At 44.2% G+C, this 21,837-nt stretch overlaps 2 protein-coding genes across 2 annotated transcripts in view; one reads left to right on the top strand and one right to left on the bottom strand.

Moving 5' to 3' along the window:
- Window positions 1-16,488, bottom strand: part of si:dkey-90m5.4 (leucine-rich alpha-2-glycoprotein) — a 38,012-nt gene extending 21,524 nt beyond the window's left edge. The window contains exon 1 of the mRNA XM_060916041.1: window positions 16,452-16,488. The gene's annotated coding sequence lies outside the window, so the exon portion shown is untranslated. The remainder of the gene's footprint in view (window positions 1-16,451) is intronic.
- Window positions 8,926-17,018, top strand: slc10a4 (solute carrier family 10 member 4). The gene is made up of 3 exons (XM_060916042.1): window positions 8,926-9,182; window positions 9,354-9,564; window positions 16,476-17,018. The coding sequence occupies exons 1-3, from the start codon at window positions 8,941-8,943 to the stop codon at window positions 17,016-17,018; spliced, it is 996 nt and encodes a 331-aa protein (XP_060772025.1). The 5' UTR covers window positions 8,926-8,940.
- The last annotated feature ends 4,819 nt before the right edge of the window (window positions 17,019-21,837 follow it).

Here is a 21,837-nt window from a genome sequence, read left to right as displayed (position 1 = left end):
GTCTGGATGGGAGCATATGTTGCTCTAGAACCTGGATATACCTTTCAGCATTGATGGTGTCTTTCCAGATGTGTAAGCTGCCCATGCCACACGCACTAATGCAACCCCATACCATCAGAGATGCAGGCTTCTGAACTGAGCGCTGATAACTTGGGTCGTCCTTCTCCTCTTTAGTCCGAATGACAAGGCGTCCCTGATTTCCATAAAGAACTTCAAATTTTGATTCCTCTGACCACAGAACAGTTTTCCACTTTGCCACAGTCCATTTTAAATGAGCCTTGGCCCAGAGAAGACATCTGCGCTTCTGGATCGTGTTTAGATACGGCTTCTTCTTTGAACTATAGAGTTTTAGCTGGCAACAGCGGATGGCACGGTGAATTGTGTTCACAGATAATGTTCGTCTCGTCTCGTCTCGTCTTCTTCCGCTTTATCCGGGACCGGGTCGCGGAGGCAGCAGTCTAAGCAGGGAAGCCCAAACTTCCCTTTCCCCAGACACCTCGGCCAGCTCCTCGGGAAGAACACCGAGGCGTTCCCAGGCCAGCCGAGAGACATAGTCCCTCCAGCGTGTCCTGGGTCTTCCCCGGGGCCTCCTCCCGGGGGGACATGCCTGGAACACCTCCCCAGGGAGGCGTCCAGGAGGCATCCGAAAAAGATGCCCGAGCCACCTCAGCTGATTCCTCTCGATGTGGAGCAGCAGCAGCTCTACTCCGAGCTCCTCCCGAGTGACTGTGCTTCTCACCCTATCTCTAAGGGAGCGCCCAGCCACCCTGCGAAGGAAACTCATTTCGGCCGCTTGTATCCGCGATCTTGTCCTTTCGGTCATTACCCAAAGCTCATGACCATAGGTGAGAGTCAGAACGTAGATCGACCGGTAAATTGAGAGCTTCGCCTTTTGGCTCAGCTCCTTCTTCACCACAACGGACCGGTAAAGCGACCGCATCACTGCGGAGGCTGCACCGATCCGCCTGTCGATCTCACGCTCCATCCTTCCCTCACTCGTGAACAAGATCCCGAGATACTTAAACTCCTCCACTTGAGGCAGAACTTCTCCACCAACCTGGAGAGGGCAAGCCACCCTTTTCCGGTTGAGAACCATGGCCTCGGACTTGGAGGTGCTGATTCTCATCCCAGCCGCTTCACACTCGACTGCAAACCGCCCCAGTGCATGCTGAAGGTCCTGGTTTGAAGAAGCCAACAGGACAACATCATCCGCAAAAAGCAGAGATGAAATCCTGTGGTTCCCAAACAGGATTCCTTCTGGCCCCTGGCTGCGCCTAGAAATTCTGTCCATAAAAATTATGAACAGAACCGGTGACAAAGGGCAGCCCTGCCGGAGTCCAACATGCACTGGGAACAGGTCTGACTTACTGCCGGCAATGCGAACCAGACTCCTGCTCCGTTCGTACAGGGACCGGACAGCCCTTAGCAAAGAGCCCCGAACCCCATACTCCCGAAGCACCCCCCACAGAATACTACGGGGGACACGGTCGAATGCCTTCTCCAGATCCACAAAGCACATGTGGACTGGTTGGGCAAACTCCCATGAACCCTCGAGCACCCTATGAAGGGTATAGAGCTGGTCCAGTGTTCCGCGACCAGGACGAAAACCGCATTGTTCCTCCTGGATCCGAGGTTCGACTATTGGTCGAATTCTCCTCTCCAGTACCCTGGAGTAAACCTTCCCTGGGAGGCTGAGAAGTGTGATTCCCCTATAATTGGGGCACACTCTCCGGTCCCCTTTCTTAAAAAGAGGGACCACCACCCCAGTCTGCCACTCCAGAGGCACTGTCCCTGACCGCCACGCGATGTTGCAGAGGCGTGTCAACCAAGACAGCCCCACAACATCCAGAGACTTGAGATACTCAGGGCGGATCTCATCCACCCCCGGTGCCTTGCCACCGAGGAGCTTGCAAACCACCTCAGTGACTTCGGCTTGGGTAATGGACGAGTCCACCTCTGAGTCATCAGCCTCAGTCTCCTCAGTGGAAGACATGACGGTGGGATTGAGGAGATCCTCAAAGTATTCCTTCCACCGCCCGACAATGTCCCCAGTCGAGGTCAACAGCTCCCCACCCGCACTGTAAACAGTGTTGGCAGAGTACTGCTTCCCCCTCCTGAGGCGCCGGACGGTTTGCCAGAATTTCTTCGAGGCCGACCGATAGTCCTTCTCCATGGCCTCCCCGAACTCCTCCCAGTTCCGAGTTTTTGCCTCCGCAACTGCCCGAGCTGCAGCACGCCTGGCCTGCCGATACCCGTCAGCTGCCTCGGGAGTCCTGGAGACAGATAATGTTCTCTGGAAATATTCCTGAGCCCATTTTGTGATTTCCAATACAGAAGCATGCCTGTATGTGATGCAGTGCCGTCTAAGGGCCCGAAGATCACGGGCACCCAGTATGGTTTTCCGGCCTTGACCCTTACGCACAGAGATTCTTCCAGATTCTCTGAATCCTTTGATGATATTATGCACTGTAGATGATGATCTGTTCAAACTCTTTGCAATTTTACACTGTCAAACTCCTTTCTGATATTGCTCCACTATTTGTCGACACAGAATTGGGGGGATTGGTGACCTCTTCCCATCTTTACTTCTGAGAGCCGCTGCCACTCCAAGATGCTCTTTTTATACCCAGTCATGTTAATGACCTATTGCCAATTGACCTAATGAGTTGCAATTTGGTCCTCCAGCTGTTCCTTTTTTGTACCTTTAACTTTTCCAGCCTCTTATTGCCCCTGTCCCAACTTTTTTGAGATGTGTTGCTGTCGTGAAATTTCAAATGAGCCAATATTTGGCATAAAATTTCAAAATGTCTCACTTTCGACATTTGATATGTTGTCTATGTTCTATTGTGAATACAATATCAGTTTTTGAGATTTGTAAATTATTGCATTCCTTTTTTTTTTTTACAATTTGTACTTTGTCCCAACTTTTTTGGAATCGGGGTTGTAATTCTATTGATATAAGATCTAACTCATTGATACGTGACAGTTAAAAGTTCAACTGTAGCTGTGTACAATTGCATTATAATGTTTTGGATATGTGGTTTTATTTTAATGTGTAAACACTACTGAGAAGTGTGGCAGTAATCTTTGATCTTTGTGGAAGTTTAATATTTTTAGTGATTAAAGTTTTTCTGGGCGGCACGGTGGTGTAGTGGTTAGCGCTGTCGCCTCACAGCAAGAAGGTCCTGGGTTCGAGCCCCGGGGCCGGCGAGGGCCTTTCTGTGTGGAGTTTGCATGTTCTCCCCGTGTCCGTGTGGGTTTCCTCCGGGTGCTCCGGTTTCCCCCACAGTCCAAAGACATGCAGGTTAGGTTAACTGGTGACTCTAAATTGACCGTAGGTTTGAATGTGAGTGTGAATGGTTGTCTGTGTCTGTGTGTCAGCCCTGTGATGACCTGGCGACTTGTCCAGGGTGTGCCCCGCCTTTTGCCCGTAGTCAGCTGGGATGGGCTCCGGCTTGCCTGCGACCCTGTAGAAGGATAAAGCGGCTAGAGATAATGAGATGAGATGAGAAAGTTTTTCTGGTTGAAGTAATAAAAGTCTATGTGTTAAGAGTTTTAAGATTTAGGTCAGTTAGCTTTCTCACTTAACTTACCTGACAAAACTGAATTCTCAGTAAAATGTTGAAAAATTAAGTAATTCTTGTGTATATCGCTCAATGCTACTGGTATCATGGGGGTATAAATTGGCATGAGGGGTATGAATTGGCCTAGGCTATAATATACCCCAGAGTATAAATTGGCCCAGGCCATAACATATCCTGGGTATAATCTAGCCTAGGCCACTTTAACCCCAGGTATAGTCCGGACTGGGGGTATACTATGGCCTGTTACACCGGCACAAATCATCATCATCATCATTATCATCTTCATCTTCTTCTGGCAGCTGGCATCCTTATTGTTGCATTACACCATAATACTCATATTATATGAATTAACCCTGTGTTTTTCAAAACTAAAAATAAACATCTTTTCCCTCGATTACTCACCCCAATTTCTAAAATACTTTTAACTGATACTTCTGTCACTCCAGTCTCCTTCATTTCTGAATACATCGCTCATATACCTCCTGTATGATATAAGCTCATGCTGTACTGTTTCTGGTAATTGACACTCCTGACATAATCCTTTAGAATACTTTCCAATGCTGTTTATTGGGCTGTTTTGATTAGTGTGACCAATTCTCAGTCTTGACATCATTACTTGTTCCTTCCTCTTCCACACAGCCTCCACTAAAGTCTACTGTATTATTCAATAATGAGTACAGGTGCCTTCCTTTTCTCTCCTGCTCCCAACATTGTTGTCATTCTAAATGTATTTTTTTCCCCACACAACACTTTTCCCTTCAGCTTTGGAAAGATTTCAATTTATATCCATGTCTTCCTTTTCACTCCTTTTTTTTTGCCAATTTGTCCACTTTTTCATTAGTTGGGATACCTATATGTGCTGGCACCCACATTAATGAAACCTCAATGCCCCTCCTTGTCACTTCCCTGATTGCACGCAGAATCTCATGAGTTAGAGCTTGCCGACTACGAGAGGTACCAATCCCTATACTTTTGATCGCTGATACTGAATCACTGCACATCAACACCTTATGATGTTGAATCTGTTCTGTCCAATGTAATGCCATCAATATAGCATACAATTCTCCCGAGTTTACACTCAGACAGTTTGCTGTTCTTTTGTACATTTACACACTCCGACCCTGGACTAAAGTAGCTGCTCCTCTGGCACCTGTTTCAGTGTCATTTGATCCATCAGTAAAAATAAGAATATGCTCTTTATATTTCTCTTTTACATGAAAAAGATAATTTATTTATGTACTAGATCTAAATTCATATTTCCTAACATAGCCTCAAGTAACTCTAAATCAATTTTAGGAGTTTCTAATACCCATAACGGGACTAAAGGCCAGAATGCTATTGGGCAAAAGTCCTTATTATCTATACCCATATCCTTTGCCACTAATTCTCCAGTCCACCCAAAACTTGGAACCTGCACCACAACTCTTTCCCAGCATGTATGCATCACCTGTTTTGTTGGATAACTATCCCCTTGTCCCTTCAGATTCACTAGAAATTGTTTATGGTGCAAACCCAATGGCATTTCACCTGTCTCAACCTGTAGTGAGCACACTGATGGAGAGCACACAGACCTTGTGACAGACAGTGCCTTAGCTTGAATTCAATCCAGTCTAGACAACAGTGATTTAGAGACAGACCCATATACTAAATTTCTATAATCTATTCTTGATCTAATGAAAGACACATACTGTATGTACGCTTGAAAGCCACTGTGTCTGCTCCCCATTCTACTCAAGCTACGCACCTCTTAACATTCATTACCTTTTCACGTTTCTTAATAATTCATTATATGTTCCTCATCTCATTTCATCTCATCTCATTATCTCTAGCCGCTTTATCCTGTTCTACAGGGTCGCAGGCAAGCTGGAGCCTATCCCAGCTGACTACGGGCGAAAGGCGGGGTACACCCTGGACAAGTCGCCAGGTCATCACAGGGCTGACACATAGACACAGACAACCATTCACACTCACATTCACACCTACGGTCAATTTAGAGTCACCAGTTAACCTAACCTGCATGTCTTTGGACTGTGGGGGAAACCGGAGCACCCGGAGGAAACCCACGCGAAGAACATGCAAACTCTGCACAGAAAGGCCCTCGCCGGCCACGGGGCTCGAACCCGGACCTTCTTGCTGTGAGGCGACAGCGCTAACCACTACACCACCGTGCTGCCCTATATGTTCCTTCCATGTTAATCTATCATCAAAATGCACCCCACAAGAACTGGAAACTTTTAACTCTCTCCAACTTTCTTGCATAAAGTTTCAGCTGAACATTCACTCTAATCTTCTTTCTTGTAGAAAACATAACTTTTGTTTTCTTGTCAGAAAACCTAAAACTTCATCTTCTTCCCCACTCTTCAACTTGAAATATCCCTTCCTGAACTTTCTTGATTATATATATTACTGCCTCTTTTCCATAGACCACAAACAAATGTCTCCCAATTCCTGGCTGAATGTCTTCAAATAGGTCATTTATCATAATAGTAAATAACACTGAACTTATCACACTCCCTTGAGGAGTCCCATTCTCCACCACACACTTTCTGGACATTACTGATTGTATATTAACTTGAATGCTTCTGCCATTTAAGAACTCCATAACCCAATTAAATACATTTCCCCTTACTCCCATCAAATGCATCTTCATTAGAAGACTCACTTTCCACAACATATTATGTGCTTTTTCTCCACATCAAATGATACAGCAACCATAGTCTCTTTTTTTAACTTGGGTTTTCCTCACCTCATCCTCCAGACATATCACTGGGTCACGCAAAGTAAGTCTCTGCCTCTTCCTTTTCTGAAACCAGTCTGATAATTTGCCCCCAATCCGTTTTCCTCCATGAAGTGCATTAACCTTTCATTTACCAGACGTTCCATTAATTTACCTCTATGAGACGTTGGTGCTATTGGTCTGTAATTTATCGGACTGCTTTCGTTCACTCAAGGTAAATGGGACATTATATTTGTCCCCTGTGCTGTCAGATATATGTAGGTAGGGCCTTGATTCTAAGACTCCTGTTCTTGGCTGCAGGAGTGGAACCCAATGTGATCCTCTGCTGTTGCATGCTGAGATGCTTTTCTGCTCTCCATGGTTATAAAGAGTTGTCATGAGTTGCTATATCCTTCCTGGCAGCTCAACCATTTTCCTCTGATCTCTCTTATCAACAAGGCATCTGTTTCCACCCACAGAACTGTCACTCACTGTGTTTTTTTGTTTTTCGCACCATTCTGTGTAAACTCTAGAGACTGTTATGTGTGAAAACCCCAGGAGATCAGCAGTTTCTGAAATACTCAAACCAGTCCATCTGGCTCAAACCAACACCCATGCCACAGTGAAAGAAAGTCACACTTTGAGATCACAATTTTTTCCATTCTGATGTTTGAAATGAACATTAACTAAAGCGCTTGATTTATATCTGCATGATTTGATGCATTGCGCTGCTGTCAAGGGATTGACTGATTGGAGAACTGCATAAAACAGGTGGTGTATGGGTGTATCTAAAAGTAGCTGGTGAGTGTATATATTACTATTAACTACTATACTGTTATAGTATACTAGTATAGTACTAACTACTATACTGTTTGTACTATCACACACATCACATCACATTATCTCTAGCCGCTTTATCCTTCTACAGGGTCGCAGGCAAGCTGGAGCCTATCCCAGCTGACTACGGGCGAAAGGCGGGGTACACCCTGGACAAGTCGGCAGGTCATCACAGGGCTGACACACAGACAACCATTCACACCTACGGTCAATTTAGAGTCACCAGTTAACCTAACCTGCATGTCTTTGGACTGTGGGGGAAACCGGAGACCCGGAGGAAACCCACGCGGACACGGGGAGAACATGCAAACTCCACACAGAAAGGCCCTCGCCGGCCACGGGGCTCGAACCCAGGACCTTCTTGCTGTGAGGCGACAGCGCTAACCACTACACCACCGTGCCGCCCTGTTTGTACTATTATACGAATAATAATAATAATAATAATGGCAAGCTGGTGGCACGGTGGTGTAGCAGTTAGTGCTGTCGCCTCACAGCAAGAAGGTCCGGGTTCGAGCCCCGTGGCCGACGAGGGCCTTTCTGTGCAGAGTTTGCATGTTCTCCCCGTGCCTGCATGGGTTTCCTCCGGGTGCTCCGGTTTCCCCCACAGTCCAAAAACATGCAGGTTAGGTTAACTGGCGACTCTAAATTGACCGTAGGTGTGAATGTGAGTGTGAATGGTTGTCTGTGTCTATGTGTCAGCCCTGTGATGACCTGGCGACTTGTCCAGGGTGTACCCCGCCCTTCGCCCGTAGTCAGCTGGGATAGGCTCCAGCTTGCCTGCGACCCTGTAGGACAGGATAAAGCGGCTGGAGATAATGAGATGAGCTGAGATAATGGCAAGCTAAAAAGCATGCTGAGTTTAAGTCATAAACTCTGAAACCCTGAACCCCCATGCACACTGCCACTCTACATCTCATATTTGAAACCATGGGGCTGTGGACAGGCAATATAAAACCCTGTTTAATCTAACAGAGTGGTCACGTCTTAGGAAATGTAGTGAAAGTCACTGCATGAATAATGAGAGCGAACCTTATTAAGCATGGGGTTTTGTGCGCAGCGTTTAGATGGGGAAATAAAATCAGAAACATCTGCAGGGATGATGATGATGATGATGATGCAGGATATGACTGAGTGTGATTTGTTGGTGTGGATGGACGCAGTGTAGAGGAAACTCATCCAAAGGCGTGCGTCAGTGCTTTCAGTGTGTGTGTGTTTGTGGATTTGGTTATTTCTAAATTCAATTTAACTTTGGTTATTCTTTCTCAGGGACGTTTCATTTCATGGGAGAGAGAGAGAGAGAGAGAGAGAGAGAGAGAGAGAGAGAGATTTACGCACACCTGTTTGACTATCAAGATGATGGCTGAGGACAGAAATTCTCATCTCATATGATCTGTTATTTACATCATACCTAAGGCTCCATGCTCTTGTGCTTGCCCTCAGAGGTGCCACTGCAGCCTTTACCGGACGCGTGCGCGCGCGCGCGCTCTCGTGCACTCGCCGCACTCCAGTCGTGTCGCGTCACATTGCGCGCGCGCTGGTGAAGGCGCAGTCGGTCCGAGGCTCTCCGGGTCCCTCTTTATTTTCCTCCTGGGATCTGAGAAGAACACAATAGAGAACTCCAGCAGTGAGCCCTTCACAGCGGCGCTCCTAAACCTCCCGGAGAATGCCATGAACGCCTCCAAGATCCCGGACGTTGCCTTGGCGACCTTGGTGGTACCTGCGCGCTCGGCTGTGGTGCCGTTCTGGGACTCGCCACTGAGCCATGGCATGAACGTGTTCGTGGGCTTCATCCTGTGCATCACCATGCTCGGGCTCGGCTGCACGGTGGAGATCAGTCATATGGGCGAGCACGTGCGCAGGCCAGTAGGGGTGCTGCTCGCAGCCGTCTGCCAGTTCGCCATCATGCCTCTGGTGGCCTTCCTGCTGGCGCTCGCCTTCTCCCTGGACGACGTGGCTGCTGTGGCGGTGCTGCTGTGCGGTTGCTGCCCGGGGGGCAACATGTCTAACCTCATGACCCTCCTGATCAACGGCGAGATGAACCTCAGGTACACAACACACCCTTCTCCTCCAAGGTTTCCCCTCTGCACGCTCTTCTTCTTCCCATCATCACCAGTAGTAGTAAGATAAATAAGAAATAAATGTTACCTAGAAAATGCTTTTTCAAGAACGTCTCCATAAAACTCACAATTCATGTGCGTAATGTGTGTTGTTGACAGTGTAATAATGACCACCTCGTCCACGGTGCTGGCGCTGCTGCTCATGCCACTGTGTTTGTGGCTGTACAGTCGTGCATGGATCAACACCCCGGTGGTGCAGCTGCTGCCACTGGGCGCCGTCACTCTCACCGTGTGCAGCACACTCATCCCAATCGGACTCGGGGTTGCGCTCAGGTCCCGGTATCCCCGCGCCGCTGACATCATGCTCAAGGTAACATCCGACACGTCAAACAGGCTGAGGGTCACATCCCAAACCGCGTGCTGCTGTAGACTAACTAGCATGGCCATTAACACAGAGTTTAGACACAGCCAAGACCTGAATGTTGCATCTGTGGTCTGATGTGTGCAAGCCAGGAGACAGGTGAGTATTTAATGAGGAGACAATAACAACAGGGCGGCACGGTGGTGTAGTGGTTAGCGCTGTCGCCTCACAGCAAGAAGGTCCGGGTTCGAGCCCCGTGGCCAGCGAGGGCCTTTCTGTGCAGAGTTTGCATGTTCTCCGCGTGGGTTTCCTCCGGGTGCTCCGGTTTCCCCCACAGTCCAAAGACATGCAGGTTAGGTTAACTGGTGACTCTAAATTGACCGTAGGTGTGAGTGTGAATGGTTGTCTGTGTCTGAGTGTCAGCCCTGTGATGACCTGGCGACTTGTCCAGGGTGTACCCCGCCTTTCACCCATAGTCAGCTGGGATAGGCTCCAGCTTGCCTGCGACCCTGTAGAAGGATAAAGCGGCTAGAGATAATGAGATGAGATAATGAGATGAGATGAGATGAGATGAGACAATACACAGTAAAAATCATAGTGTCAGTTTTACTCTTTAAGAGTTGAATTTAACTCTCTGTCAGATAACATTTGGTCCCACTCAAAATCAGTGTAAAATTTACTCTATAGCCAGTGTAAGATTTTTAGAGTTAATTTTACTCTATTTTGTGTCAAAATTAACAATGATCATCACCCTGCAGAGTAGATTTTGTCGTTGTGGGAATTAACTCTCACTTTTGACACTACCATTTAGACAATTTTACTCTGCATAGTGTTATAACTACTCTATCCAGAGGAAAATAGGTTTACACTGCAATATTGACACTCCATTTTTTACTGTGTAACAACATACCCGATATTAAAAGGTTTGTGGACACCCGACCAGCATATTATTATGTTCCTGTTGACCATCCTGTTCAGTAATAACCTTTCTTCTTCTTCTGTTTAAGGAACAATGAAATACTTAGGTTTAAGTTAGCATCCTAAGCTGCTACACTGCAGTAATGCAGTATACTAGACAGGAGCCTTGGGATAGAAATGACGTTCATCCATCCATCCATTATCTGTAGCCGCTTATCCTGTTCTACAGGGTCGCAGGCAAGCTGGAGCCCAGCTGACTACGGGCGAAAGGCAGGGTACACCCTGGACAAGTCGCCAGGTCATCACAGGGCTGACACATAGACACAGACAACCATTCACACTCACGTTCACACCTACGGTCAATTTAGAGTCACCAGTTAACCTAACCTGCATGTCTTTGGACTGTGGGGGAAACCGGAGCACCCGGAGGAAACCCGCACAAACATGGGGAGAACATGCAAAACCCGCACAGAAAGGCCCTCGCTGGCCGCTGGGCTCGAACCCAGGACCTTCTTGCTGTGAGGCGACAGTGCTAACCACTACAGCACCGTGCTGCCAGAAATTATATTCAGTAAAATAAAATTTCCTTCCCTCAAGAGTTCCTTCTTTCAGTTAATTTTATCAAAGAACAGCCCGATAAGGGCCTGGTGGTCAATGAGAGATAGAGAGAGGGAGGGAACGAAAGAGGGAAGAGCAGAGTGATAAAGGGTATCAAGATGTGTGTGTGTGTTTTACAGGGTAAAGGAGGGAGGAGAGTGCTGTAAATTTAAAGGGTGTGGATAAAAGCAGGCTGCGCTGTCACTCTGATGGCTCTGCTCATTTGTCCTCTGATAAGTAGCACCGAGTCAGACGTGTCCACATATCTGTGACCCCCAGTCTTCAGTTTATACATAAATCTATTCTAAATTTTTTAATCAGGGGTATCTTTTTGTATTTTCTTCAGCCCGTTTTATAGATTGAATGGGAATATCTGGAGGCAGGTTCCTCTCAATACAATGTGCTAACATAAAGCATTCTCCTACAAAGCAATGAGGTAAAAAAAACACTGAAAGGTTTACAAAGGTTTAGCAGTCTTATCTGTACTGGTTAAAAATAGCTTTCAGAATACAGTATTGGGTTGTTTTTAACCCTCCATTATACCTTTGACATATTTGGCAGATATGTGTATCCAAAACAACTTACTAGTCCATCAGAATACTATTTAACCACTGAGTCGCTAAAAGAGACAATAGTGGCTGTGCTGCAAGATCACCAACTGGCCAGAAAAAAGGAACTGAATTCCTCGGACTATAAATTGAGCAATCTGGTATTTTTATTTTTTATTTTATTAAGCTTCCACCTCAGATACAATAAATAAACACATAATAAAAAAAAATGGTGGGGGTCACACAGCAGAGCTAGGCTCCAATAACAGTGTGCCCTATAATAATAATAATAATAATAATAATAATAATAATAATTAAAAAAAGGGGGGATGCATATACATATAAATAGAACTAAATAATAAATATAAATACATCATCACATCACAAAAAGAACATATAAGTAAAACTAAATAATAATAATAATAATAATAATAATAATAGGACGGCACGGTGGTGTAGTGGTTAGCGCTGTCGCCTCACAGCAAGAAGGTCCGGGTTCGAGCCCCGTGGCCAGCGAGGGCCTTTCTGTGCAGAGTTTGCATGTTCTCCCCGTGTCCGCGTGGGTTTCCTCCGGGTGCTCCGGTTTCCCCCACAGTCCAAAGACATGCAGGTTAGGTTAACTGGTGACTCTAAATTGACCGTAGGTGTGAATGTGAGTGTGAATGGTTGTCTGTGTCTATGTGTCAGCCCTGTGATGACCTGGTGACTTGTCCAGGGTGTACCCCACCTTTCGCCCGTAGTCAGCTGGGATAGGCTCCAGCTTGCCTGCGACCCTGTAGAACAGGATAAAGGGGCTACAGATAATGAGATGAGATGAATCTCATAACAAAAGAATATAATATTTACAATTATAATATTCCAATTACTATGGCCTAATATCATTTAGAATATTATTTATACTTAAAAAATGACTGAACCTACACAGGCTATATCTCTCTAGGGATCGGTTGGCTGCCATTTATCCAGATACTGACCCAAATTGTCTGAGATGTCAACAGAGCAGAGCTACTACTGGGCATACAGTTTGGTCCATAAATATTTGGACAGAGACAACATTTTTCTAATTTTGGTTCTGTACATTACCACAATGAATTTTGAACAAAACAATTCAGATGCAGTTGAAGTTCAGACTTTCAGCTTTAATTCAGTGGGTTGAACAAAATGATTGCATAAAAATGTGAGGAACTAAAGCATTTTTTAAACACAATCCCTTCATTTCAGGGGCTCAAAAGTAATTGGACAAATTAAATAATTGTAAATAAAATGTTCATTTCTAATACTTGGTTGAAAACCCTTTGTTGGCAATGACTGCCTGAAGTCTTGAACTCATGGACATCACCAGACGCTGTGTTTCCTCCTTTTTAATGCTCTGCCAGGCCTTTACTGCAGCGGTTTTCAGTTGCTGTCTGTTTGTGGGCCTTTCTGTCTGAAGTTTAGTCTTTAACAAGTGAAATGCATGCTCAATTGGGTTGAGATCAGGTGACTGACTTGGCCATTCAAGAATATTCCACTTCTTTGCTTTAATAAACTCCTGGGTTGCTTTGGCTTTATGTTTTGGGTCATTGTCCATCTGTATTATGAAACGCCGACCAATCAGTTTGGCTGGATTTGAGCATACAGTATGTCTCTGAATACCTCAGAATTCATCCGGCTGCTTCTGTCCTGTGTCACATCATCAATAAACACTAGTGACCCAGTGCCACTGGCAGCCATGCATGCCCAAGCCATCACACTGCCTCCGCCGTGTTTTACAGATGATGTGGTATGCTTTGGATCATGAGCTGTACCACGCCTTCGCCATACTTTTTTCTTTCCATCATTCTGATAGAGGTTGATCTTGGATTCATCTGTCCAAAGAATGTTCTTCCAGAACTTTGCTGGCTTTTTTAGATGTTTTTTAGCAAAGTCCAATCTAGCCTTTTTATTCTTGAGGTTTATGAGTGGCTTGCACTGTGCAGTGAACCCTCTGTATTTACTTTCATGCAGTCTTCTCTTTATGGTAGATTTGGATATTGATAGGCCTACCTCCTGGAGAGTGTTGTTCACTTGGTTGGCTGTTGTGAAGGGGTTTCTCTTCACCATGGAAATTATTCTGCGATCATCCACCACTGTTGTCTTCTGTGGGCGTCCAGGTCTTTTTGCATTGATGAGTTCACAAGTGCTTTCTTTCTTTCTCAGGATGTACCAAACTGTAGATTTTGCCACTCCTAATATTGTAGCAATTTCTCGGATGGGTTTTTTTCTGTTTTCGCAGCTTAAGGATGGCTTGTTTCACCTGCATGGAGAGCTCCTTTGACCGCATGTTTTCTTCACAGCAAAATCTTCCAAATGCAAGCACCACACCTCAAATCAACTCCAGGCCTTTTATCTGCTTAATTGGGAATGACATAACGAAGGAATTTCCCACACCTGCCCATGAAATAGCCTTTGAGTCAATTGTCCAATTACTTTTGGTCCCTTTAAAAACAGGGTGGCACACGTTAAGGAGCTGAAACTCCTAAATCCTTCATCCAATTTTAATGTGGATACCCTCAAATGAAAGCTGAAAGTCTGGACTTTATGTCCATTTCCATTATATAACTATAACTTGAATATGTTTCAGTAAACAGGTAAAAAAAACAAAATTTGTGTCAATGTCTAAATATATATGGACCTAACTGTATGTTTTGGTCATGTCCAGCACTGACAAACTTCTGGACTCAGATATTTGAGGTTTTTACACGTATGTGTGGCAGGTCCATCCCACTGGACCCGATCACTGCTGTGTTTGGTGTAACTGCTGGTGATATTCAGATCTCCACATCCCAAGCATGTGCCATTGCATTTGCATCACTTTTAGCTAGGAGACTTATCCTGCAGCAATGGAAGTCTGCCAGTCCCCCATCTTTCTTTTGTTGGGTAAAAGAAGTCCTTGCTTTTTTGCCCCTGGAAAAACTAAGGTATTCCAGGGGTAAATCCTCTGATAAATTTCACAATACCTGGAGTCCTTTTCTACAATTTATAGACAATTTATCCTTCTCTTGATTACGCAACTAGTCATTCATTAACAAAAACATACAGGATGTGTTATAGAAGATTAAATTTAGTTTCATAAATGAGCACCCTTTTTTTTATTTAATTTAAGTTTATATTTATTTATTTATTTATTGTTTGTTTGTTTGTTTGTTTGTTTGTTTGTTTGTTTGTTTGTTTGTGTGTGTATAGGTACCCTTGGGGGGGTTAGGGTTGGTGTTTGTATAATTGCATTGTAAAAACTCTGAAAAATAAAATAAAAAACTGACTGAAAATCTCTAAATCTATTCAATAACAGCAAGCATTAGTTGTTAAAATAAATGAACAGCTAGAACAACTAGTCCAAGAAGGTGAACTCACAGTAATAATAGTAATAGGGCTGGGCAATATGACAACATAATAACAATATCATGATAAACTGTGTCACGATATACTTTTCAGTGATATCATGAGTATTGTGATATCATTTTATATACTTTTAATTTAACGGTTACAAACTCTTGATAAAGTTTTCTACTGTCTGAATTTTTAAAATTATAATATGTTAAAAAGTTGTTACAAATTGTTATTTTTTTGTACATTCAGTGTTAATTAATTTAGAGGGATGGCCCCACATGGACAGCCTAAAGATTGCCATGAGGTTACTATGGATGGTACCACATACATAGAAACCAGAAAGATGGTTGTTTATGTTCTTCCTTGGATATCCTTCAGACTGCAACTGCTCAAAGCAGTTATGCACTCAAGTCTCCGTCACTGAACTATGGACGCTGATTGCTGCCACACCAGAAAAAAAAGGGGAAAAAATCAGGATCATGTAATAACGTGAAAAGTTTATTGTTATAACAATATATTTTCACAGTATTACATGAAATGTTTCATGTTATAACATGATAATTTGGTTTCACGTGATCATTTACATTGTTAAAACGTGAAACTTTTCACGTTATAATGTGATAACTTTAAACTCGTTTGAATCTATGGCTTGAATGAGGTGTGTGGAGAAGAAACTGGGTAATATGGAGAAGAAACTGGGTAATGTGGCTCATTTACATGATTTAATCAAGTGCTGTTTCATGTTTGGGTTGAGACATGGCGAGATTCTGCTGTTACTGAACACGGTGGATGGCAGTGTAATAAGTATGTGCACTCTAAGAAGGATTTTAAAATACATGGGGCTGTACAGACGGAAGAATGAGTCCAACCTGCTGGAGGTAGCATCATTTCTCATTGATCAGCTGTTAGGGGTACAGACAGCTCCATGGTTACAGGCTACCTCCAGCGGGTCGGATTCATTCTATCCAGTGAGGATGGGTTCCCTTTTGAGTCCGGTTCCTCTCAAGGTTTCTTTCTCGTGTCGTCTCAGGGAGTTTTTCTTTGCTTCCTTGTTTAGGGATAAATTTATACATTTAAAATTCATATGTCTGGAATTTAGGCTCCATATTTCTGTAAAACAGCTTTGTAACAATATTTATCGTTAAAAGCACAGTACATATGAAATTGAATTGAATTTTTGTACACATTAAATAAAAGTGTCATCAAACCATTTTTAAGGTTTATTTACAAAACACAATACTGTCCTGCTGGCAGTTTGTTAGGAAGCCTGTATATCATGATGCATGTCATGTATCACAGACATATCTTTAAAATATCATGATATAACATTTTTGTCATATTGCCCACCTCTGAACAGTGATACACAATAAAATCTAACAGTGAGAAACCAGGTTGGAGATTGGATAGAGATAAATCATTGTAAGAGTGCTAGGTCTGTATCAAATGCACTCAGAAGTTAGCTAAATTCACTTCTTAGTGTCTTACCTGTTGCTCCTGTTTATCCACCAGGTTTCACTGTGGCTGATGCTCATCACACTGGTGCTGCTATTCATCATGACAGGTGTCATGCTGGGGCCTGAGCTGCTAGCAACCATCCCTCCTGCGGTGTATGTAGTAGCTGTGCTCATGCCAATGGCAGGATACGCAGCAGGCTATGGGCTGGCTATGATCTTCTCTCTACCACCCAACAGCTGCCGCACCGTATCACTAGAGACTGGCTGCCAGAACATCCAGCTCTGCACAGCCATCCTGAAGTTGGCTTTCCCTCCACAGCTCATGGGGGCAATGTACATGTTCCCGCTGCTCTATGCACTGTTCCAGGCGGCCGAGGCAGCCGTCATCATCCTGGTGTATCGCATGTACAGGAGCGAGGTGCTTCGCAAGCAGGACCTGAATGGAGAGGACAGTGATGACACCAACATCACATACAAGAGAATGAAGGAGGAGGAAGACGGGCTGTTTGACACAGCGTACGGTTCAGTTACCGTAAACAATCCCAACTCCATTGAGATGGAGACTCAGGGAGGGGCAGGAAGCCCAACGCCTCTGTAGAAGACACACAAAAAATGGGACATTACTGTGAACAGATGCTTGAACTGTGCAATACATTGTGACATTCCATGATTTTATGCCAGTCGCTCACTGCTGAAGTATTATCGCTGGACTGCAAATTTTATTTATTACTCCATCATTGGTAATATAGCTTTTAAGAGCTCTGAAGCCTTTGTTTCAAAACGAGACCGAATAAACTCATTACACGTTTAAGAAACTCCTCTATTCAGAACAAAGGAACAGATATACAGCTTAAAACTTAATCTTGGGCTAATTACACATACAGTGATGCTTGAAAGTTTGTGAGCCCTTTAGAATTTTCTATATTTCTGCATCAATATGACCTAAAACATCATCAGATTTCCACACAAGTCCTAAAAGTAGATAAAGAGAACCCAGTTAAACAAATGAGACTAAAATATTATACTTGGTCATTTATTTATTGAGGAAAATGATCCAATATTACATATCTGTGAGTGGCAAAAGTACGTGAACCTCTAGGATTAGCAGTTAATTTGAAGGTGAAATTAGAGTCAGGTGTTTTCAATCAATGGGATGACAATCAGGTGTGAGTGGGCACCCTGTTTTATTTAAGGAACAGGGATCTATCAAAGTCTGATCTTCACAACACATGTTTGTGGAACTGTATCGTGGTACGAACAAAGGAGATTTCTGAGGACCTCAGAAAAAGCATTGTTGATGCTCATCAGGCTGGAAAAGGTTACAAAACCATCTCTAAAGAGTTTGGACTCCACCAATCCACAGTCAGACAGATTGTGTACAAATGGAGGAAATTCAAGACCATTGTTACCCTCCCCAGGAGTGGTCGACCAACAAAAATCACTCCAAGAATAAGCCGTGTAATAGTGGGCAAGGTCACAAAGGATCCGAGGGTAACTTTTAAGCAACTGAAGGCCTCTCTCACATTGGCTAATGTTAATGTTCATGAGTCCACCATCAGGAGAACACTGAACAACAATGGTGTGCATGGTGGTGACAGTATCATGGTTTGGGCCTGTTTTGCTGCATCTGGGCCAGGACGGCTTGCCATCACTGATGGAGCAATGAATTCTGAATTATACCAGTGAATTCTAAAGGAAAATGTCAGGATAATCTGTCCACAAACTGAATCTCAAGAGAAGGTGGGTCATGCAGCAAGACGACGACCCTAAGCACACAAGTCGTTCTGCCGAAAAATGGTTAAAGAAGAATAAAGTTACTGTTTTGGAATGGCCAAGTCAAAGTCCTGACCTTAATCCAATTGAAATGTTGTGGAAGGACCTGAAGCGAGCAGTTCATGTGAGGAAACCCACCGACATCCCAGAGTTGAAGCTGTTCTGTATGGAGGAATGGGCTAAAATTCCTCCAAGCCGGTGTGCAGGACTGATCAATAGTTACCGGAAATGTTTAGTTGCGGTTATTGCTGCACAAGGGGGTCACACCAGATACTGAAAGCAAAGGTTCACATACTTTTGCCACTCACAGATATGTAATATTGGATCATCTTCCTCAATAAATAAATGACCAAGTATAATATTTTTTGACTCATTTGTTTAACTGGGTTCTCTTTATCTACTTTTAGGACTTGTGTGAAAATCTGATGATGTTTTAGGTCATATTTATGCAGAAATATAGAAAATTCTAAAGGGTTCACAAACTTTCAAGCACCACTGTATCGACAATGATCATTCTTCACTGACAGTCTGTGCTTAGGCTTAGTTTGAGTGCCCCGAATAACCCTTGTATATCCATGTTCCTAAATGCTCATGATGCCATCTTAATGACACTGATAAATATTATTACATTTACATCATTCAGCTGAAGGACTGTTGAAATAAATGCCTTAAACTGAACCTCAGAAATAAAGCTACAGGTGAGGAAGAACCTCCATATGAACTACTTTTATTCAGTGTCAGTGTATACACAGTGAGATTGATAAGTGACAAATAAGTTGTATAAAGGGGAAGATCTCATCTCATTATCTCTAGCCGCTTTATCCTGTTCCACAGGGTCGCAGGCAAGCTGGAGCCTATCCCAGCTGACTGCGGGCGAAAGGCGGGGTACACCCTGGACAAGTCGCCAGGTCATCACAGGGCTGACACATAGACACAGACAACCATTCACACTCACATTCACACCTACGCTCAATTTAGAGTCACAAGTTAACCTAACCTGCATGTCTTTGGACTGTGGGGGAAACCGGAGCACCCGGAGGAAACCTGTGCAAACTCCGCACAGAAAGGCCCTCGCCGGCCACGGGGCTCGAACCCAGGACCTTCTTGCTGTGAGGCGACAGCGCTAACCACTACACCACCGTGCCGCCCTAAAGGGGAAGATGTTTACAGAATTTACTTTCTATGTATGTTTGAACCAAATGAGATTAGGGAGTCAGGAAAGTATACTGTTAATAACAGCAGCCCTGTGCGTTTGTGTGTTGTGTGTATTCTGTACCCTCCTTCTCAATGTTTGAGCAGCCAGGGAGATCTTTAACTAGAAATAAATTCCACTGACCCTGAACATAGTCCAGCTATTCAAACATGAGGATCATTACTTTTTTCAACTGAACACATTCAGTAAGTCTAAGCTGACATTATTTATAACATTTAAAAAACACAAAGGTTTAACGAGTTAACCTTATTTGATTCATGTAACCAGTTAAAGATGGTTAAAATGTGGTTCACTCTGAGAATCTTTGCTCTAAGGAATATTGCATATACAGTATAACCTATTACAGTACATTGTGGGATTTCATGAACACAGTTTAACTACTGTATATCCTCTTCTATGCTTTTAAATATTATATATTAATCAAATATACCATGCATTGAGAGGCTCCAGTTGATATTATGGATTCTCTTCAGTGACTGGCATAGTACTATTTTGTGAGGGGCACAACCCCAAAGAAAACAGTATTATGCCAGTCACTGAAGAGAATCCATAACTTCAACCGGTGCTTCTCAATGCATGGTATGTTAGATTTACATCCCTCATCAAAAAAATCCAAACTAAAAGTGTTAAGGTTAAATCTCGGCATAAACTCAATGGAGGCAGCCATGTTTGTTGTTAATGTCAGCGCAACCTTCAACCTGCGCATGTGCAATGTACCATGGTATTGCCTGCCTTGCTAGGCATAATCATGATACATAGATCTACACACACAGAACTGCTCACGGAGCCTCAGCTCTGACTCGAGTCGGCCATAGAGCTTGAAATTGTGACTTCAGTTCATGGTATATCCTGGATGTACCATGACTGACTCGCACCATATCCATTTTTTTTATTTTTGACATCACAAGATATGTTGCTTAATCAATGGTGGAACTATTTTATGTCAGGTGAGCCATCCTTGGACAATCCCTGGATGGGAATTTTTTGATGAGGAATATGTACACAAGCCCGTGAGCTGGCCTAGTGGTTAGTGTGTCCGCCTCTCGACAGGGAGATCGCGAGTTCTACTTGCAGTCGGGTCATACCAAAGCCCATAATAAAAATGGTACCTACTACCGTCTGGCAAGACATGCTGCAATACAGATGCGAGTAGGGAAGTCAAACTCTCGCAGTTACCGGAGGACAAGCCCACCACTGTAACTCTTGCTGTATAGGCGAGAGGCCGAGGGCTATCAAAATGGAGATCGGTGCTGCACCCATACGCCTTAAAGAGTTGGTTAGTACTGGGACAGGAGACTGCCTGGGAAGACCAGATTCTGGTGTGAGAGGGACTTTGACATGTATACATATATATCCATCCATTATCTGTAGCCGCTTATCCTGTTCTACAGGGTCGCAGGCAAGCTGGCCTATCCCAGCTGACTATGGGTGAGAGGCGGGGTACACCCTGGACAAGTCGCCAGGTCATCGCAGGGCTGACACATAGAGACACACAACCATTCACACTCACATTCACACCTACGGTCAATTTAGAGCCACCAGTTAGCCTAACCTGCATGCCTTTGGACTGTGGGGGAAACCGGAGTACCTGGAGGAAACCCATGCGGACAGCATGCAAACTCCACATAGAAAGGCCCTCGTCAGCTGCTGGGCTCGAACCCAGGACCTTCTTGCTGTGAGGCGACAGTGCTAACCACTACAACACTGTGCCGCCCTCATACATGGGGTCAACTGTGCAGGAAAATGGGGGCTGCGATAGTGAGGTGAGAAAGAGAGTGCAGGCATGGTGGAGCAGTTGGAGAAAGATTTCAGGAGTCATTTGTGATAGGAAAGTCCCACTAAAAGTGAAAGGTAAGATGTATAAGACAGTAGTGAGACCAGCTGTGATGTATGGATTGGAGACCGTACCCTTAACGAAGAGACAGGAGGCAAAGTTGGAGGTGGCGGAGTTGAGGATGTTAAGGTTTGCGATGGGAGGTTGGACAGGATAAGGAATGAGTACATCAGAGGGACAGCACATGTGGAGAGCTTGGGAATGAAGCTAAGAGAGATGAGACTGAGATGGTATGGGCACATCCTGAGAAGAGATGCAGAGCATGTTGGAAGGAGAATGTTGAGGATGGAGCTGCCAGGCAAACGAAAACGAGGCAGGCCAAAGAGGAGATACATGGATGTGGTGAGAGAGGACATGAAAGTGGCAGGTGTGGTAGACAAGGATGCGGAAGACAGGGAGCAATGGAGATGAAAGATCCGCTGTGAAGAAGAAGAAGAAGAAACCTTTATTTGTCACATGTACACTTCAAGCACAGTGAGATTCATCCTCTGCATTTAGATTAGATTAGATTAGATTAGATTAGATTAGATTAGATTAGATTAGATTAGATTAGATAGAACTTTATTGATCCCTTTGGGCAGGTTCCCTCAGGGAAAT

This window comes from Neoarius graeffei, chromosome 3 (assembly GCF_027579695.1).
Source record: "Neoarius graeffei isolate fNeoGra1 chromosome 3, fNeoGra1.pri, whole genome shotgun sequence".
Taxonomy (NCBI): Eukaryota; Metazoa; Chordata; class Actinopteri; order Siluriformes; family Ariidae; genus Neoarius; species Neoarius graeffei.
Note: the sequence above shows the minus strand (reverse complement) of the source record. Positions and strands in the feature narration are given on the sequence as shown.

Bases quoted from the DNA above. Each gene is read 5' to 3' on its own strand.
- slc10a4 (XM_060916042.1), top strand. From the start codon at position 8,941: ATGCTCGGGCTCGGCTGCACGGTGGAGATCAGTCATATGGGCGAGCAC. The intron at 9,183-9,353 runs GTACACAACACA...TGTTGTTGACAG, and splicing joins AACGGCGAGATGAACCTCAG to TGTAATAATGACCACCTCGT. The intron at 9,565-16,475 runs GTAACATCCGAC...TTTATCCACCAG, and splicing joins CCGCTGACATCATGCTCAAG to GTTTCACTGTGGCTGATGCT.